At 36.3% G+C, this 21,246-nt stretch overlaps 2 protein-coding genes across 3 annotated transcripts in view; one reads left to right on the top strand and one right to left on the bottom strand.

The window, feature by feature from the left end:
* Positions 1–4: 4 nt before the first annotated feature.
* chchd4a (coiled-coil-helix-coiled-coil-helix domain containing 4a) lies at positions 5–2,933 on the bottom strand. Its single transcript, XM_051913147.1, has 3 exons — positions 2,771–2,933; positions 1,748–1,846; positions 5–1,642 (listed from the first exon to the last, which is right to left on the bottom strand). The coding sequence occupies exons 1-3, from the start codon at positions 2,790–2,792 to the stop codon at positions 1,311–1,313; spliced, it is 453 nt and encodes a 150-aa protein (XP_051769107.1). The 5' UTR covers positions 2,793–2,933; the 3' UTR covers positions 5–1,310.
* A 16,572-nt stretch (positions 2,934–19,505) lies between these two features.
* slc38a3a (solute carrier family 38 member 3a) overlaps positions 19,506–21,246 on the top strand; it is a 49,331-nt gene continuing 47,590 nt past the window's right edge. The window contains exon 1 of one of the 2 annotated variants that reach the window (XM_051912402.1): positions 19,506–19,685. The gene's annotated coding sequence lies outside the window, so the exon portion shown is untranslated. The remainder of the gene's footprint in view (positions 19,686–21,246) is intronic. The other variant, XM_051912403.1, reaches the window with a different exon arrangement.

Below are 21,246 nucleotides of genomic sequence, written 5' to 3' on the forward strand. Positions count from 1 at the left end.
CTGATTCAAATTCTCCCAGTGCTTATGCATGATTTGGACTCAAGATCTTCTATTTTATTAAAACATTTTACAGAAACGGGTACATCACGGATGAAAAGATCAGGTTTCTTGTTTAATCAGAACAAGAATAATCATATTAAGGCTTTGAATGACAAATCAATTCAATCTAAACACAGTCACTCTTGTTGACAAAACCTACAGATTTGTAAATGTCACTGGTAGCACTTTACATTAAGATCTTATTTGTTAACAGTTACTGCATTAACTTACATAAACTAACAATGCTCAATATATTTTTTACAGCATTTATTAACCTTTGTTAATGTTAGTTAATAAACATTCATGTTAGTTCCCAGTACATTAATGTTCAGTCACTTTTTTATAATGTATTAGTAAATGTTGAGATTAACCAAGATTAATAAATGCTGTATAAGTATTGTTCATTGTTGTTCATGCTAACTAATGTTAACAAATTAAATTTTATTGTAAAGTGTTACCATGTCACTGATTTAATGTATCAATAAGCCACATGAGCTTAAAAAGGATCTGATATCAGCACAATTCTTTAACACTGTTTAATGTTAGCATGTGTTGGAAAGGGATCTAGAAACAGCCCTCGATGTTAGACGCTTCATTTAAACAAAGCCTACTAGTCTCTGGAACAACAGATGTTTGCATGTTCTTACTAAACATAAGATCTTCTCATTTATGATGCGTTGTTTTAACGCCATCAAATCACTTCTTTATCATCGGTTGACAGGTAAGGCTACTGGTTTACTCACTCACGCCCCCTACTGTTTGTACTTAATATGCAACCTTGGGCTACGCGCTTTCAAACGCGTCAGCAGCAGCAGATTTCTTCATCGGAAAAACTGTTCAATCATGTTGTACAACATAAATCAACACAGGAAATGTATATAGACTTGTTATTTGAGTATTTCATCCCAAAACTGCACAGTTGTCAAAGTACAACCGCCAAACGGCCTTTGATCTGTACACAAGTCAAACTAGCTTAGGTTGTGGAGCAAATAACCAGAAAATAGAAAGCTGGACGATTCAAAGGGGGCCATACTCAACATACAGATCCCCAAAACTCATTATTTAAAGGTCCCTCAAGTGCATGTTAATGTCATTTGAATATTTTAATCAAAAACCTGAAGTTTAAGGGCTTCCCCCATCTCTGTGCATCATGCAGCCAGGTGGAGAGCATCATAGTTATCCATAGTGGCATATTTTGATATGATCTCTGCATACTCAAAAGTGGAGCTGTCTCTGCTGTGAGGTGCGGTGGGAACGAAGCCAGGATGACATTAGCTTGCTGCTGGGTTTTCTGTGGCTACTGGTGCTGAATCAGGAGAGGATGTAGGGAGAGAGTCAGTGGAAGTGGATTCACTGGGTGAAGTATTAGCCCCACCAGAGGGGGCGCTATCATTGTCGTCTTCCTGGGGGTAAAGCTCGGGGTATTTCTGCATACACTCCTGCATACTCCGGAAGTTTTCCACACAATCTGACCCCTTTACCTCCTCTTTGCTATAGTGGAAACAAGAAAAGGCTTCCTTGAACTGCTGTCCACAAGGGCCACTGGCCATACCGCCCAGACACGGGCAGTTCCAGTTTATGTCACCATTAGGTAGAATAAGACCTGCAGGGTCAAAAGAAATGAGCATAAAATGAGGTAAAATAAATCATATTTAGGCTAAACTATGCAAAATGATAATTAATATTTTGTACAAGTTCAAAAACTTACCGTGATCCTCATACGGATCATTAGGGTCATCTTCTATTAGCTCAGCGTTACTGGGTGCTTCATGATCCTCTTTGGTGACAAATATGATGCGATCTTTACCTTTTGTTATTGAGAAGAGAATGAAGTTACACACAATGATAAAATTATAATAATATTTTATATTTAAAAACATACTGTTAATTGATCACTTTATTGCTAACTTAAACTCTTAAAAATAATTTTCTGTGATAAAAAAATTAAATATTAAAATGCATTTAGAATTATTTATTTATAATTAAAAATGAGAAATGTGGCCTTTGCAACTAGTTGGAGTACTAAAATTACTAATAGATATATCAACTAAAATTACAATTAAATGAATGAAAGTGAAAATATAAATATTAAAGCTAGGTTACATAGCGTTGTATAGTGTGTGTGTGTGTGTATATATACATACATATACACACACACACACACACAATAAAATAACACTGCACTGTACTCAATTTTCAGGGCAAACATGTTGTGTTGAAGTTTATATTATGTAAAAATATTTCATAATGAAAAAAATTAACCTAAATAATTTGGTGGACTTTAGGTTATGAACTCTCCAGGTTATGTATGACCTTGCAGGCGCCTGCTATCTGCAGGGTGACACAGCATGAAGTCATTCAGGCATCACAGCCATCAAAATCAGTCAGATCTTGAACTCATTGAAAACATATTTCGTTACACTACAGATGTGTGTGTTTTATTGAGCTCATGGTTAAGAAGAATGAAGAATGTGTTCATCTATAATTCTACAAGTAATTCTTCACTAAACTCACTACACACATGCAAAATAGGATAAATTAACACAAGACATTTGAAAACATCTGAAAAGATTATTTGCAGCCGATAAATATTTTAATAACTCATTGATATTATCAAGCATGGCTGGTAAGAGAGTGACTTTTACTGACATGAGCACTAGCCGCACAGCTAAACGACAGTACAAGATGGGTTTAAAGTGTGTTTAAACAGTCCGATTTAGTTGAGTCATACCTTCCTGCTTGCAGTACGACATGTCTGCTGACAGATCTGTCTGATCGCCGTTTATTCGATCAATAAAACTAAAACACCGGTACAATGATCAATCCTCACGCCTGTTACATCAACTCCAGCATGGAGGCAGGCAGCTACGGTCACCACGTGACGTCACAGCCGGGTTATATCAAAATAAAAGTCATCATGCCATTTCAAAATAAAAGTGAAGGAAATAACGCTTACTTTGACAAGACAGTAATTCTTTTTAAGTTAAGCTACTTTTCAAATCATTTATATGTACAGATTATATTGCTTGTCCAAGACCTTGACTTAAGTCTTAAACTATGAAAATCCATAATAAAATAATTATTTGATGATTCAAGCAAAGAGTGAACACAAACTGCTGTTTACTGTTTACTTTATTAAATTAATCAATTATGTTTTAAAATTACGACTCAATTGTGTTGTGCCATCACCTTCACCACAATTAACAATTAAAAAAAAAAAAAAAAAGTTTGGGTATTTGTTGGGTACCAAGGGGACAACATTGTCACTGAAGAGCATGCTATATGAAGAAGACGAAGGAAAAGCAAGGTAAATTTCACTTGTCAACTGGATATTTTTATTGTGGGTCATTTTCAATTAAGCTTTATTGGTTAAATTAAGAAAATATTGTGTCATTGTGTGTATTTAGCATAAATACTCTGCTGGCTATATTGCCCTTAGCAAGACAAAGAAAGGAGTAGGCCATTTTATTAAAAAAAAAAATGTGGTGGAAATGCCATGTTCATGACATTCACAGGGACAAAATGATTAATGTATATATTATTATTTTGGACATTGTAAGTAAACAACTTAAAGGGATAGTTCACCCAAAAATGAAAATTCTGTCATCATTTACTCACCCTCATGTTGTTCCAAACCTGTATAAATTTCTTTGTTCTGCTGAACACAAAGGAAGATATTTTGAAGAAAGTTTGTAACCAGGCAGCTTTGGGACACCATTGACTTCCATAGTAGGAAAAAAAAAATACTATGGAAGTTAATGGTGCCCCAGAACTGTTCAGTTTCCCACATTCTTCAAAATATCTTCCTTTGTGTTCAACAGAACAAAGAAATTCATACAGGTTTGGACCAACCTGAGGGTGAGTAAATTATGACAATATTTTCATTTTTGGGTGAACTATCCCTTTAAATACCCATTTGAGAGTCTGAAAAGTGCATTTAGGGAGTTTATGTGGTCCTTGCAACCAAATCTGTCAAATAATTGTTTGATTTTAAGATAACAATAATAATACTTAAAATATTAATTAATAATGCACTTCTCTGCCGTCTTTGTGTGCCGGCTGACCAGTTTCTATTAGGCTACCTTGGGAATCAGTCTCGGGAGACTGAACAGTAGCAGTTATTTTACTGTCATGCCCTCAGACTTCACTGACAGCTTGTCGGGAAACAGCGTGCAGCAGCCTGTGTTTTCCTAATTAACGTTAGAGGTGAACTAGAGCCCTGTGTTTTTCTGATGACAGCCTTTTACCCGCACACCTCATTACAGAGGACAGGGATGAGTGCTCTTGAATTAGAACTGAGGAAAGCAAACAACACTTTTATTGGTAGGCTATGTGATATATTGCGGATTTTATACTTAATTTTATGAACGTTTCAGTGGCTGATATACATAATAAACTGTAAAGGGTTTGAAATTGTAGCCTTTTCCATTCTTAATAGACTTTTGATGGCTTTTTTTTTTTTTTTTGGCAATTTTATGTATAGCTTTTTAAAGTCAGCATGAAACGGAAGTTGCTATAGCCTGGTCTTTTCTTCCCTATAACATATATCCGAGTCAAACAGCTTCTCGAACAAGAAAAAATTTAGGGCGGGTCTTTATTTTTGTACACCGGCAATTGATTGGATGGTTGTGGTCTCATATGAGTGACAGATTTGTCCCGCCCTCATGCCAGTAAACATGTCATCAGAGAAGAAAAGAAATGTCGCTGTAAGAGGGAGGGAAGTTAATTATTTTGAGAAAAGATTATGAGGGCACATGAATTAAAAAAAAAAAATTGTATGATGTGCACAGATAAATCATTTATAAAAAATACTTCAATATTCCATATATATATATATATATAAAAAACTGTCAATTTTGATTTCATGGCGACTTTAAAATATGTATACAGAACAAACAGTTTGAGAAAGAAAGACAAGGTATTTTGGTATAAATGTACCACTAGGTGGCAGCATCTCTTGCTTAGCACTGTTTAGCAGCTTAGTGACGGTGTTTCTTTAGTGGTAGCAGAGAACCAGATTAAAAAAAATTATTTAAAGCATATCGGAAACACCTACTACTTTCCACTTTCTGTTCCTTCTCACTTGCCTCTACATCCTGTTTACTGTTTGCCCTGGCTCTTTGCCTTTTATCTACAATGTCTTTTGGAGTTTGCCCTCTGGTGGCACCTGTCAGTATTCTTGGGGCTGTGTGCGTGACCTTCAGTCACTTTTTGTGTAGAGCTGTTATCTGCTCATCTAGGAGATGCTACATTGAATCTGGATGGGGGAGGAAATGCTGTCACACCTATCACCTTCACAGGCTGTCTTATCATTGAGTGCTGCTGGTGGATGTGGTGTGACGCAAATTCTGCTAACCTTGAAAAATCTTCATGTCAGGGCACTGACTTTATCTATCAAGCTATGAGATAGAGAGTCATATATATATATATATATATATATATATACATATATTATCCATATATGCACACTCACATGTCTGTATATATGGTCACACTGTATGCTATTATGGAAAAGACCAACATAACATTCTTCAGAACATCTAATTTTGTGTTACATGAGAATATTAAATCACACAGGTTTGGAGCGACATTTCATTTTCATTTTTGGGTGAACTCTTCCTTTAAACATTTTTTTTGAGTCTGTGTGGTCGGCTTAGCTGTAATTGAGAACTGTCTGGTCAAATAAAGGAGCTTTTAGGATATGATGAATATGAAAGATAATTATAGAGTTCTGATGCTAGAAATCCCTTGCTTTCATTTACAAAACAACTATATTGTGAGTGTAAAATAAATAGAGCATTCTTGAATTTATTGAAGTTGTGTAGGCAGTCTTTTACTTCCTCGGTGCAGTCTTGCTTGTTGACTGGCTATCAGAAAGCTTATATAATTGCTTCAGTCTGGGCATAGCATGTTGTATTTACTCGCGTTGGAATCGCTGAACAAACTACCTCTTTTTGTTATTTGCTATGAGTGGGTGTAGGCTGTATATAGCTATAAAGCTGTTAATTCTTAAAAACCTTCAGATCATGTAATATTAAATTCAATCTAAAGCAGGTGGTTAAGATGAAGGCAGATTTTCACAGATTGGTGGGTGGCTGCCTGGCAATCTCACACTTTGCCTTTCATCATACAGCCTGAATCAGACGTTGCCTCATGCACTCTCTGTACTATTCTTCATGATCTGTTCACATTGTTTGTCATCCAGACCCTGACGGGCAGAGAACCAGTGTAAACCAGGCCATTGTGGATGGGCAATTGTTTTTGTCACAAGAGAAAAAAAATCCCTTCTGTTTTTGCATTGAGAAATAGTGCATGTTGGATGGATGCACTGTTGTTTTGGGGAAATGCATTAAAATTTACTATACTCTTAAAAATAAAGGTTCCAAACGGATGTTTTCACAGCGATGCCACAGAAGAACCATTTTGCGTTCCTTAATAAAACCAGTTCTTAAAGGATTAGTTCACTTTAAAATGAAAATTAGCCCAAGCTTTACTCACCCTCAAGCCATCCTAGGTGTATATGAATTTCTTCTTTCAGATGAACACAAACGGAGATATATTAATAAATATCGTGACGCATCCAAGCTTTATAATAGCAGTGCACGGAAACCACCTGTTTGAAACTCAAAGCAGTTTATCCATCCATCATAAACGTACTTCACACAGCTCCGGGGGGTTAATAAAGGCCTTTTGAAGCGAAGCGATGCATTTGTGTAAGAAAGATATCCATATTTAACAAGTTATAAAATAAAATATCTAGCTTCCGCCAGAACGCCTTCTGTATATACTTAGGAAGAAAGTGTAATGGCTCTCGCAGTTCAAAACGCTAATGCTACGTACTACACCTTCTGTATTCAACTTACGAAAAAAGCTTAACTGTCAGTAACGCTTTCTTCCTAAGTTGAATATGGAAGGTGGTCTGGCGGAAGCTAGATATTTTACTTTATAACTTATAAAGTTAAATATGGATATTTTTCTTACACAAATGCATTGCTTCGCTTCAGAAGGCCTTTTTAACCTCCCGGAGCTGTGTGGAGTCTGTTTGGCTTTGGATGGATGCACTTTCTTCAGCTCATACTTCTTGGTCCTGTTCACTGCCATTATAAAGCTTAGATGCGTCAAGATGTTTATTAATATAACTCCGACTGTGTTCATCAGAAAGAAGAATGTCATACACACCTAGGATGGCTTGAGGGTGAGTAAAGCTTGGGGTAATTTTCATTTTAAATTGAACTAATCCTTTAAAAGAACCATTTTTTCTTAGTGTAAAAACATTTTCATAATCTAAAGAAAGTTTTTAGACTATAAAGAACCTTTTGTGCAGTAGAACGTTTCCATGGATGTTAAAGGTTCTTCATGGAACCATAAACAGCAATAAAGAATCTTGATTTTAAAAGTTGTACTTCAGTATTTCAATACTTAAACATAGTAAATGACCAGGTCTGAAAATGACTTTTATACTCTATAGAGGTTGATTTCTGTGGGGTCTTTATTTTTATTCTCTTGCTCAAAGAAATTTTACCACAATTATAAATATAATAATTATCTCCTTTTCCTCAACCTTTACAAGAATAGTGAAATTGCTGTGTCTTGGCATCAGACTAGTCTGGGCTTGGAAATGTATCAATTCTCTTGACCTTTTCTCTATTTTAACCCAACCCAGGCCACCATTCTTCTACTCTCAAAGTAGTTTCAGTACACTGTAAAAAATTATTTTCATGATTTATTGTCACAACATTTTTTCTTTTGTCAAATCAATTTCAATAATTAATGTAGTTCAGATAACATAATATTTTGAGTTTGTGTTGATTAAACCAATCGCCTTCATTGTATTAACTCAAATTTTTAATTTCAATAAACTTAAATTTTAAGGCAACCATGCAGGTAACTTACTTTTTTAAGTTAAACTAACAATTCTTTTTTACAGTGTAGTAGCAGTTTTTATGCATTCAGAGGCTGTTGAGGAATTTATTAAAAATGAACCTGAAACGAATAACTCAGGGAATCAATGCTCCCCATGACCTGTATTTAATTCTCCCTCGTCTCGAAGCAGCATGGGGTCAGCTAATATTTTATAGATTATACCCAAGTCTATAGCGCCTGTGGCATTCCATGTTCTTTTCTTCAGTCTGCACCAATTGTCTGATGAAAGTCTGAAAGAGAGAATGTTCTATATATTCATAAAAGCAGGACATAATGCTGTGACAAATCCAAAATATATCCAGGTGGCCGACATAAATACTAGCAGAGACCTCAAGCCATTATCCAGAGTTATTGATTGTGGTTTTGTGGCTTTACAACAACTGCCTGTGTATTTATGATGAATGGTTAAAACATTTCTCCACAACAGCCTATTTGATAGTAAAATATGATAGTAGTAAATAACATGCTTTTATGCTGTAGTTTTGACATGATAAATGCAAAAACATATAATTATTAGTCTTTTTTGTGACATTTTATCTATAGCGCACCGTTTATTCTGTCACATATCTATTACATAATCCATTGAGTTATCTTTCTGCCCTCAAGCATCATAATTTTCTCTGTGCTAAAACTGCATCTGGCATCTTTGACAGGAAGACATTTCTGTCATAACCTGTTAAATCATTCACATCCTCTTAGACTTCACAGCTGCATGAGCTTTGATGAAATCAGCATCACAGGGAAACTTCAGATAACCTCTTTTTGGATGGACCTGCTTTCCTCTCTCATGGGTTGGCAACAATTGTGAGTTTTGGTCCTGTTTATCCCTATTTCTAAAATGTGCCATTACATTTAGGCCAGGGTGGTTCATAATTCATGTTTTGGGGTCCAAATCTGTGCACTGCCTGAATTTTCAGGAAGAAGAAAAGAATAAAGTGTGTCTAACATGCAGACAAGGAATAAATCAAATAGGTGGTGGAATGTGGGCCAGACAAACTTTTTTTTTTTTTTTACCAACTTATCAAAAGTTAAATCAGCATTTAATGCACATTCAGATTTGAAAATATATCAATCAAAGTTACATGATTTTTAAATCATGACGCATCAAACGCATCAAATCATGCTTTGCCAGGGCATTTCTATGCAGTTGCTAAGCTGTTCTGAGTGGTTAATGTGTTGCAATGTGGTTGCTATTGTGGTTCCAAGGGCTTTGGTATGCGGTTGATATGGTGTTCTGGGTGGTTGCTAGAATGTTGCTATGTGTTTACTATAGTGTTCTGTGTGGTTGCTAGGGTGTTGCTATCATGGTTCCATGGCTTTGCTATGTGGTTTCTATTGTGGTTCAAGAACTTTGCTAATGTATGTGGATGCTATGGTGTTCTGGGCAGATGCTAGAGTGTTGCTATGTGTTTGCTATGATGTTCTGGGTGGTTGCTAGGGTGTTGCTCTATGGTTGCTATCGTAGTTCCAGGGCTTTGGTATGTGAATGTTATTGTGGTTTCAAGGCTTTGCTATGTGGTTGCTATTGTGATTCCAGGGTTTTGCTAATGTATGTGGTTGCTATGGTGTTCTGGGTGGTTCGAGGGATTTGTTATGTGGTTGCTAGGGTGTTGCTATGTTGTTCGCTATCATAGTTCCAGGCTTTGCTATGTGTTTGTTATTGTGGTTCCAGGGCTTTGCATTGTGGTTGCTGTGGTGTTCTGGGTGCTTGCTAGGTTGTTGCTATGGTGTTCTGGGTGGCTCCAGGACTTTGCTGTGTGGTTGCTAGGGTGTTGCTATGGTGTTCGCTATCATAGTTCCAGGGCTTTACTATGTGTTTGTTATTGTGTTCCAGGGCTTTGCTATGTGGTTGCTGTGGTGTTCTGGATGGTTGCTATGTTGTTGCTATGGTGTTCTGGATGATTCCAGGGCTTTGCTATGTGGTTGCTAGGGTGTTGCTATGTTGTTCGCTATCACAGTTCCACTGCTTTACTATGTGTTTGATATTGTGGTTCCAGGGGCTTTGCTATGTGGTTGCTGTGGTGTTCTGGCTGGTTGCTAGGTTGTTGCTATGGTGTTCTGGCTGGTTCCAGGGCTTTGCTGTGTGGTTGCTAGGGTGTTGCTATGGTGTTCTGATCACTTAAAAAACAAAAAAACACACCTTAGTCTCTTTATCAAAGTGGATGGTTTGAGTTAACATTCACGTATGTCGCACAAGTGGTGCAGAATGGCTTAAGTTATGAGCAGTAGTACTAATGATTCTTGCCTTAGCAAACACCACTAATAATAACAGATAATGAACATTATTATAAAGTGTGATCCAGACTTGAAAAAAGAGTATCCAACAGAGTTTGAATAACACTGTTAACGTTTGAGTTTCTTTAATGACACAGAAGAATGAGCTGAATTCTGAGTTTTATTTCCCACTCCCACTTACAATCAAGAGAGCCATCTGTCCAAGAAAAATAGGAACGCTGAGCTCATCAATCTTTGTGTTAGTGCTGTTCTCCTCTTGTCTGAGACCCATCTGATTCGTTCTCATAGAATGGAAAGGTTAAGGACTTTTTAAGGGGAACAGTTCTCAAATGAATGTATGCCAGTGTCCCTGCAGAGGCCACTGAATCCCTTGAGAAAATGGGACACTGTTGTGGAACAGAGATAGTCACACGAAGGCATTTGATCCTCACCGCTTCCAAAGAGATTGATTTACCAGAAAGCGATCATTAGTTACAATGGGTTGCAAGCAGAGACTTCACTACTGGACACATGTATCTCTTTCAGGGATCCCTGAATATTTGACAGCAGATGAAAAATGCATCTCATTAGTTGATTCTTTTCATCTTTATAGTCTTCATGAAACCTAAATTGATTTTTTTGTGACTTTTACCTCATGTCTGTTAGCTTTGAAGCTGTTGGCCTAGCACTTCAATATATCCTACCCCAATTTCCTATTTTAGTATGTCAGCTCAGGAAAAGCCAAGTGCCTTTAACACTCTCACTTGTACCTTTGGCCTAATTGAAATCACTTGGACTGGTTTAATTTATTGTGCAAAACAAATCTAGACACACTACACAGGCATATTTCCTCATTTCCCCTCCCCGTTGACCCTTTGGAACAGTCTGTCCCCGGGTGGCTCTGTTCTGTAGTTTTAGTGCTCTGGCTTCAGTTCAGTGGGAACTTGAAGAGGCTTTGGGTTTCTCAGTGGAGGGTGTTGAGCCACCGGCGTTCACTTTAACTTTCTCTGTCTGTGTTCTGTTCTGACCCAGGAAAGTAGTGTTTTGTGCGTCATCATTAAACATCGAATAGGACACAAGTGTACATTTTGATTATAGACTGACCTCCTGCCACCATTGCTTTGAAATGGGGTATTTTGGGTAATAACAGGGTTAATTGGGGAGCACTTACAGTGTTGGTCAAGGTTTTTACATACGTATTGCAAAAATGTAAATATATGTACGTTAAAAAGTTTGGGGGTTGTACGATTTTCAATGTATTTGAAAGAAATCTCTTATACTCACCAAAGCTGCATTTATTTGATAGAAAATACAGTAAAAACAGTAATATCATGAAATATTATTACAAAATGTTTTCTATTTTAATATATTTTAAAATGTAATTTACTCCTGTGATCAAAGCTGAATTTTCAGCATCATTACTCCAGTCTTCAGTGTCACATGATCCTTCAGAAATCATTATAATATGCTCAAGAAACACTTGTTATGCAGCAGTTATGCTGCTTAATACTTTTGTGGATACTTTTTTTTTTAAAGAACAGCAATTGTTTAGCTGACAGGGAATCTAAATTAAGCGAAATTGGGGTGTTTTAACACCACATGCAGCACATTTTTGCTTTTTTTAAGCTTATTTTGACTGAAGTGACTGAAACAGCTCTTTTGTTTATTGTGGGTTGTTACTGTATGTGTTAGCATATCTGTTTGATATCAGTAAGTTGCAAAAGTATAAAAGTCTGAAAGTTCAGATATGTTTTCAGAGTGCATTAAGCTCTTTTATTTCAGAAGATCAAGGAAAATTTGTCATTTTATGATCCATTTTAAATATTCTATTTCTGTGCATGAGATTATTGGTGTTTAATTTATTTTGTCCTTTTCTTTTGCATGTCCCCAGTAACCCTGAAACAGATGAGATGCAAAGAAAAAACTGTAATACTGTATGTAAAATGCCATGTAGGAGTGATTCAAGCCGATAGTTCATCTCATACGGTTCTTGCAGCTGTCTAAATGGACAACATCTGAACCCAATAAACTCTATGAAGTGCAGACACAGACTTCATTTGTGGAAGATAACGTTTTTATTATTTTTTTAATCAGGTTTTACCTGTGAGACTCTGTGGGGTTGCATTTTATCCACTTTAGCTCAATAAATCAACTGTGAATTTACTTCTTCCTTAGATCTTGCATCTCACTAGACAGCTATGTTTTGGAGATATGAAGCTTTTTGCCCTAAAACGACTTGACCTGATTTTTCCTCAGTAACCAAATCTACTGGATAAACTCCAGGCTTAACATTCATTTTGTGTAAATGGAAACTTTTAGAATAAAATGTATCAGATCACCATAACAGGATGTTCATTTGTGTACAATTGGAGTATCATAGTTCAGAGACCTATTGTTACCACCTGTATTTGTTACTACAATCACAGTGTTTGAACAAAAAAAAGAAAGTCTGAATTGAAAGGAAAACAAGTGTTTTTACATGAGTGCACAGGGTAATTACAAAGCTTTTATGTAACCTCTCATTTCAGAAATACTATTTTGGATATAAAAACAAAAAGTGCTTTGAGCTTAGGACAAACTGATGAGATGGGCAATTTGTCATGCCAATACTTGTTTTCAAAACACTGAGGTTACTATTGCTCATGTTTCCCACAGTTTTATTGCTGCAGATTCTTGATTCTCCCACTAAACTTTCCCCTCATGTGATGCTACAATGGCTTTGGCTGGAAAAGCCTCTTTTGTATAGCATTCTCAGTGGGAGAAACTCTGGGTTTTGGTTGTTTTAACTCTGTCTAAGAGGCAGTTTGTGTTTTTTGGCTCTCACATTCTTCTCATTCGTGTGCGTGATGTTTGGCTGAAATAGTCAACGTACATTTTTTAGTCCAACTTATTTGTTTATTGTATCTGATTATACAGTATCAAACCAAGTGACATTTTCTGAGCTAACTTTCTGAGCCATTTATGCTATTATTTCTAACCAGCAAATTAACTATAGTATGAGCGTGATCTTCTCATGTTTGACAACCAGAAAGTGCCCAAATAGATTTTATCTTTATTTGAATGGTAATCTGAATGGTATAGATACATAGTTCAGTCACGAAACTCTAGATGGCACAGGCTGAGGGGTCCTTAAAGGGTTAGTTCACCCAAAAATGAAAATTCTGTCATTAATTACTCACCCTCATGTCGCTCCACACCCGTAAGACCTTCGTTCATCTTCAGAACACAAATTAAAATATTTTTGATTAAATCCAGTGGCTCAGTGAGGTGTGCACTGCCGGCAAGATCATTTCCTTTTTCAATGCCCAGAAAGGTACTAAAAACATATTTAAAACAGTTCATATGAGTACAGTGGTTCAACCTTAATATTATAAAGTGACGAGAATACTGTTTGTGCGCCAAAAAAAAAAAAAAAATGATGATATTCAACAATATCTAGTGATCTCAAAACACTGCTTCATGAAGCTTCGAAGCTTTACGAATCTTTTTTTTTTTAATCAGTGGTTCGGAGCGCCAAAATCACGTGATTTCAGTAAACGAGGCTTCGTTACGTCATAAGTGTTTCAAAACTTCAATAGTTCACGTGACTTTGGCAGTTTGATACGCGCTCCGAACCACTGATTCGAAACAAAAGCTTCGAAGGTTCATGAAGCAGTGTTTTCTTCATGTCTTACGAGTGTGGAACGACATGAGGGTGAGTAATTAATGACTGAATTTTCATTTTTGGGTGAACTAACCCTTTAACAAAAAAAAGTGACATAACGTTCTCTTAGCACAGTTAGGTAATCATGCATCATGTCCAAGATCTCAATAATTTATAAATGTATACATTTAGTTCATTGCTTTGCAAAATAGCCTTGATTCTTGTAAATTATTTGTGAATGGCTTTGAACAAATTGTATGGGTGGTGGATTTCTCTTCACTGAGGTCATGTTTACCATAGAATGAACTGCATCACCTCACTGAACTTCTATTTCCAGCAGTGTCAACATCAGCAGGTTCATATAGCTTTCTGCAAGTACCTTCACTTCTGTTGTTTTGTACAATTCCGACCATCCCTGGTTTAAATTTAGTATGTTTTTATGTCTCTGTTTGTGTTGGTAGACTGCCGTAATCTTTCAGATCTGGACTTGTTCAGGTTTTCATTTGTGCTTTACTTTCAATCGAATTCCATCCGCACTCTTGGGCCCCCCCGGGGTCTCCTCATCATGTCTGAGCCCTAATGGAGGTGCACCTGGCCTGCTTGCGGAATTCCGCACTCAGGGTGGAACAATGCTCAGCGGTTCTTTGTTCCCAGTGGAGCATCCGAGCACCGCGGCGCGAGCCGTGTGAAGACCTGAGGGGGGAGCAAGAGGGTTTGAGGGGGTGGGTGGGGAGGTCTGCTCTCTGAACTTACTCTGTGAAAGTGATCTCTGACCTTTGATATCCAAAGAAGAACAACAAACATGACGTTTGTGGTATGACAGATGTCTAATGTTGATAAACCGTTCAAAGACTGATTGTGCTGCTGCTGTACATGGAATTATGCAATGTTTAGAAATACTGCACCTTCTTTTGTCTTATTTCTTTGCACTAGATCTGAGAGCTTTTATAGTCTCTCATGTTTTGTGTGAGTTATAGTAACCTCAAATAACATTCAAACTGTTTACTACTAAAATTATATTTATATAGTTATATAACTATTATTTGTTTTAAGAATGACAAATGACAAAACTTTTAAAAGTTATGCATTACAATATCGCGTTACTCCCTAAAAAAGAAACTAATTGCGTTAGTTACTTTTTATGTAAAACATTACTTTTGCATTACTTTTTCTCACCTGGGCTGGGCTTGCTTGTTTGTTTTTTAAAAAACACAAAAAGGTCTATTTTTGGCAAATGTAAAGGCCCTTTCACACCAAAAGTGAAATGAATAAGCTTCAGGCTGATCACAAATGTGATGTTTATCTAAAGTCATTTTTGCTTATTTAGTATTGTTGAATTGGATCATCGAAGGTCAGCAGCAAAGACATTAGTTAATAAAGTAAGATTAAATACATAAAGTATATTTGTTTAATTTAATATATTTAATTATTGTAGGTTTGTGCATCATTTTGAGGAATACTGACTCAGTTTTTGTGTAAGTGAGATGAGTAAATGCTCACAATAATTAATAAATTAAATGCTTTAGTCTAGAACTACAATAACCGTCATGTTTACGCACAATGACTCTGCACTTACTCTTGATTTCTCTCAACATGGCAACAGCAGAGCTGTCAGTCAATACATGGGAAAACAAAGTAACTTGCATTACTTATTTGAAAAAGTAACTCAGATATTTTGTTGAAAATTTAAAAGTAATGCGTTACTTTATTAGTTACTTGAAAAAGTAATCTGATTACGTAACTCAAGTTACTTGTAATGCGTTACCCCCCAACACTGTATGTGTGTGTGTGTGTGTGTGTGTGTGTGTGTATATACATTTTTTTGTATAATGAAAGTCAATGGGACCCCAGCGCGCTTCAAAAAATGTCATATTGAATTCAGTAGAAGAAATTAAGTCGTGCAGGTCTGGAATGACATAAAGGTGAGTAAATAGTTTCAGTTCAAGTTTATTTATAATTATTTTGGGTGAACTTCCCTTTTAAGTTCAAGATGCAGCGACTAATTTCTGCATTCACATAATATGATAATAAAAATACAAAATGCTAATGAAATTTAATGTCATGACCAACTCATGGCCAATTTGGATTTGCTGTATAATATGCATTGCATTCATGTCTTTCTTCATTTTAAATCATAATGCCTGAGCCTGAGGTCCCAATTAACATAATACCGAAGTTGCCCCTGTCAGACATGATTAGTATTTTCTGTGCAACATGCCATGTGGCAAGTGTATTTGTAAAGAATAGTCTAGTTGAAAATCTCTGCAATATTATAACCTACACCGCAAACAGTAACATCGGCCATATGGCCACATAATCCTGATGTATATGATGGTTTCTGATTAAAATAACAATCACAGAGTAAAATAGACATTCGGTTTCATTTCATTGTTTAAAAAACTGAGTGGAGGTTATGCAATCATTCCTGCGAGATGTGATTAAAAATCTGTATTATACATAGTAACGGTTTCTGAGAAATGTTTCTCTCTCCAGAACAGTGTAAAAAGGCCCTCCTCCATCAGAACTCGGGGTGGGCTGTAAAAAAACTGACCTTGATTGAGTTTGATCGTTACGTCCAACAACAGGAGTGGCACAACATGTTCAATGGAGTTAATTATCTGTGCTGGAATTTTTTCCTCCCTCGTTCTCCTCATTAGGGGTGCTGGGTCAGGCTAGAGCAATGACGTTGCGTCCCACATTTTTACCTTGTTGATGGTTGCATCATACAAAAAGAGTCACGCCACTGGTTAACTGAAATGTCTAACGGATCGGAATTTACACGAGTGATGCATGTTGTGGGTGGGATATGCAGCCTACTTGTGTCTAAATTAATTATCTCACTCTGTCAGTGGCCTGCGCCTTTTGCAAACATGAATCAAAGCAGGAGCCAAAGCCTACAGTCAGAGAGATTTAGTATAGTGGTGCTTTCACTCTCGAAGAGAAAAAACATTAAAACATTCAAATTTAATCGTTTTAATCTCATGGAAAAATACTGCAAGTTTCAACAAATAACTTCTTTAAAAACAGGAGTTTACACATGGCATTTGTACTGGGATAGAAGATCAGAAAAATGAATCAAATTCCTTTGGAATCTTCAATCAATGGCTGAATTTATAATAGGATACTAGCACAAAAATGGTTCAGTAGGGTTCTATATAGAACCCTAGGGTTCTTGACTCAATTTCTAAAGAATATTCAATGCCAAAAAGCTTCTATTTAGAGAAATGTCTTAAATGACTGCACAATACTTTCTGATTTTCTACAGATAATGTATGTTATAAAGTATAACCTGTTTAATTCATAAAATGTAATTGAAATAAAAAAACGAATTTCCATAAAAAATCCATAAAAATCCATAAAATGATCCCATTATGAGAACCCCTAAATAGTTATATAAAGAACCTGACAGAATCCTTTCTTTTGCATACTACTATTACTATTACTATTACATACTTACTATTTATGCTGTATCTTAGCAAGAGCAGCATGCTATATGATATTTCGCTGAATATGAATTATTGAAAAAAGCATAATAGCCTGTAAACAATGTCTTTAGAGAAAACAAAATCTTCATTTCATTCAAATCTTCATAATTTTTCATGTAATATATTGAAGTACTTCAATCATATGATACTAAAGCTAGCATGATACTTCAATATATATATTATATGATTGAAGTAAACAACTTATTTCGATTGACATTACATGAAAAATGACTTGAAGATTTAAAATAAGTTGTATACTTTAAGTCATATATATATAGTCAAACCAAAATGTATTCAGACACCTTGAACATTTCATTCATTAATACAGTTTATTCACTAAAGTTAAAATAAAATGGTAATAAAATATGACAAGATCTGAGTTAAACTGTGTCAGAAAAAAAAAAAAAAAATCTTAATTATGTCAGATAACACTTAAGCAAAACATGGTCAGGTCAAAGTGTCTGAATAATTTTTGTTTCCAAATTTTTTATCAATTTTACTGGTAGTCCACTGTATGAAGAATTTTTGGGTATAATATGTCACAGTTTACTTTATTTTCCTATCCTCACTTACATAAATGAACTATAGTGTCCTGCACCCAAAAATATATCAAAAATTAAAAAAATGTCTGAATAATTTTTGGTTTGACTGTGTGTGTGTGTGTGTGTGTGTATATATATATATATATATATATATATATATAGTTATCATAAGTCATCAAAAATATACATTCCAAATATTAATCATAATCCTCAAAATTATTAAATGTATTCATTGTATTCATGCACGAAAAAATACCATATCCATATAAATGTAAACTTCAAAGTACATTAAAAGTCCCCTAACATTTATAAAAGGCTGAATATGAATTCCCATACTTCCTGTTAGTGAGGTTGTTAAGGATATCAGTATTTCGGTCTCTGGCTGTGCAGAGATACACAGTGGCCCCATTAACTTTCCCCCAAAGGCTGTCCGGAGATCCTCACTGCTGTGCTACATGCGTGATATGCATGCAGCTGTACTGACGCACCTGGACCAGTACAGCAGGACACAGTGGTTGGGGATATGCCTTTGCCTTTAAGATCTAGCTCCCCATAGCCATGGCGCTGTGTGACATCCACACTCAATATTAAACTGGTCTTTGAAGTCATCAAATTGTTGGGGATTTGTCGTTATTGTATATCCTTGCTATGCGGCCACATGCCGGATATATGACTTGGGTCTATATTTCCTTTATGTATCGGGCCATATGTGGCACTCATTCTGTCGCCCTTTCTATAGTCCCTCTAAAACATGCACACATGCAAACATGCTTACCTCTCCAATAGCTTGCAGGCTTAATGGATCCCATACCTGTATCTGAATCCAAATTAACCACAGTTTTTCCTAATCAACAGAATGCACTTGCTGTAGAAAATTTGAGCCAGATATATAAACAAAACAACAACAACAAAAAATATATGAGCCATTTGCTGTTTTACATCACATCCAACTCATTACAGGATGAAATGTGGAGAATTTTGTGGCAAACACATTTACAGAGATTTTTTTTCTTCAGATTATATATTCAGTTGTCTAGAGATAGCAAAAATTGAATCAATGTGTTAAAGTTAATATGTAATTATTAAAATTATATAGGCCAAACATAATGTTGATCCCACTTATAGGCTAAGTGAAAATACAGTGAAATTCTGAACATTCTAGCAAATGTATAAAGATAATATGTATGCATTTTAATGATATTTAATAAAATTATATTTAAAGAGTCAGCAGGTGCAGTGTATAGATAGATAGATAGATAGATAGATAGATAGATAGATTAGGATGATGATAAACGGCGCTGTCTCTTTTCTCGCGTCCATCAACACTTCAGCAGCAGCACAGCATGCGAGAGGTCGAGGATTGTTCATTATTGAATTCTGACGTTTCCCTGCCCTCCCCTCCCCATTATACCCTAGTCGACCAATCAAATGTAAGCGACGCGACGCGACGCGACGCGCCACAATCTGAACGGACCATAGACTGTGGAACGGACCCGTAATATTCAGCGCACGCGCTTACAAGCTACTTTGATTAAAACGGGAGAGTTGCGTCCAGTGTGTGACGAAGATTCCATGGAATGATTCGATTGGACGCGGCTCGGTCTAGACAATCGGAGGCGGGGAAACTGAAGAGTCGTTACAGCCCACTTTAAAAACCCGTCAAAACCGACTCACGGGCTCCAAGTCAATGAGAATAACGGCAGTAATTCATACCGGACGGTCCTCACATCCCCATCCTCAAGTTTTGTGGTGTTATATGTTTTATCTGAGGTAAACTACGGGGAGAGCTTCATCTGAAGGACATTTCTCAATTATCTACCATCACAGAAAATCTGTCCGGTAAGACTGAACGTTTTTAATATTGTGATATTGTTCATATAATACATCTCTCAAAGGTACGACATATGTCGTCGTTTTCCTTATTTTTTTTCCGTTGTGACCCACATGTTAGTCGTAGTCTTTTAACGATGACATTACTATTCCTCACAGGATAGATGTAAAACTATTGCCCCTGTGACCGATGAGCACCATTTCTAAATATAATAATTTGTCATACGTCCATTAATTCATTGTGTGGATTATTTGAATATCAGTGTGTAAATACTTTCTGTCGCCTAGAAACAGCAGAAACTTTCCTGTCTGTTAATGGCTGTGTCTCAAATCCTGGTGCTGTGCCTACCAAGACAGCATTTTTGGCATTCTAGGCGCGCGTGCAGATGTCAAAACTAAATCATAATCAGGTGAACTTAAAGGGGAAGGCGCCTGGGAAGCTCAAAAAGTCTGCACGCGCCCACGATACCCAAAAAATGCTGTCTAGGTAGGAAGCCCAGTACGGTTTGAGAGACAGCCTATGGCAAATGATGAAATGTCAAGGTGGTGTTACTGTCTGCTTGTTGTAAAAAAGAAAGAAAGAAAAAAAGTCTCATTAAAAGGCTGATAGTAATAGTATTTTTTTTGGTAAAAACCTTTATTTCTTATGTGTATAGATACACAGGCACACACACACACACACATATATATATATATACACACTGTGTGTTAAGGACAACAGATTTTTAAAAAGCAGACTTTTTGGCATTTTTATAAAAAGACACTTCCCCCCCAGCTATAAAAGAGTCATTAAATCAATTATTTATTTTTTTTGGACACAAAGATTACCTTTCTAAGAACTAGTTGCCTGTTGTGTGTTTATAACTCTCCTTCCTCTGTCATCGTTTTTTTTTGCAGGCTTCATGTTAAGACTTACTACGTTAGGACTTCAGTAACGGGTCATCGGGGTATGAATGCACAATGAATATGAAATATGAATGGAGTTACTTGTTTTCCTGTGCACCTGTGCCTTAGTGTAGCATCAGCCCAGAGCGTCTGGGTAACAGATGAGACCCAGCAGAAGTGACTAGGTGAAGCTGAGATATTCAGTATCATGAGTTCACTCTGTAGAGCACGTCAGGTGGTTGAGGTGGTAGATTAAGGCACAGAAGGTGCTGTTCTCTAACCAGTGATTAGGTGAGGAAGAGTGAAAACACGATTTCCCTGTCTCTCTCTTTTTCTCTTCCTTTCTGTTTAAGTCTATCCAAACACAGGGGCTGTTAGACATAGCATAATAATCACATCTTGACTTCAAAAGAATTGATTTCTCTAATCCTGTCATTTTGAACACACCTCCTCTTAGATGTCTCAGGCTTGTTCTTCTTGTGTCCCGGTTATCTAAAGTGACATTTCACAGAACAAGATAACAGGTGAATACATGAAATATGGTTCTTATGTGCACATAGAATGATATTACTCTTTTTCTTATTTTATGCCCTTTGAAATGTACTAAAATGTCATTGGGACATGCCCTTAGGGCAAACTAATCAAGTTTAGAGTTGTTTAAATCGTGGTTCAATAGAAAAATGCC

Source organism: Ctenopharyngodon idella, chromosome 11, assembly GCF_019924925.1.
Source record: "Ctenopharyngodon idella isolate HZGC_01 chromosome 11, HZGC01, whole genome shotgun sequence".
Lineage (NCBI taxonomy): Eukaryota > Metazoa > Chordata > Actinopteri > Cypriniformes > Xenocyprididae > Ctenopharyngodon > Ctenopharyngodon idella.

Bases quoted from the DNA above. Each gene is read 5' to 3' on its own strand.
- chchd4a (XM_051913147.1), bottom strand. From the start codon at position 2,792: ATGTCGTACTGCAAGCAGGAAG. The intron at 1,847-2,770 runs GTATGACTCAAC...CAATAACAAAAG, and splicing joins GTCGTACTGCAAGCAGGAAG to GTAAAGATCGCATCATATTT. The intron at 1,643-1,747 runs GTAAGTTTTTGA...TTGACCCTGCAG, and splicing joins TGATCCGTATGAGGATCACG to GTCTTATTCTACCTAATGGT.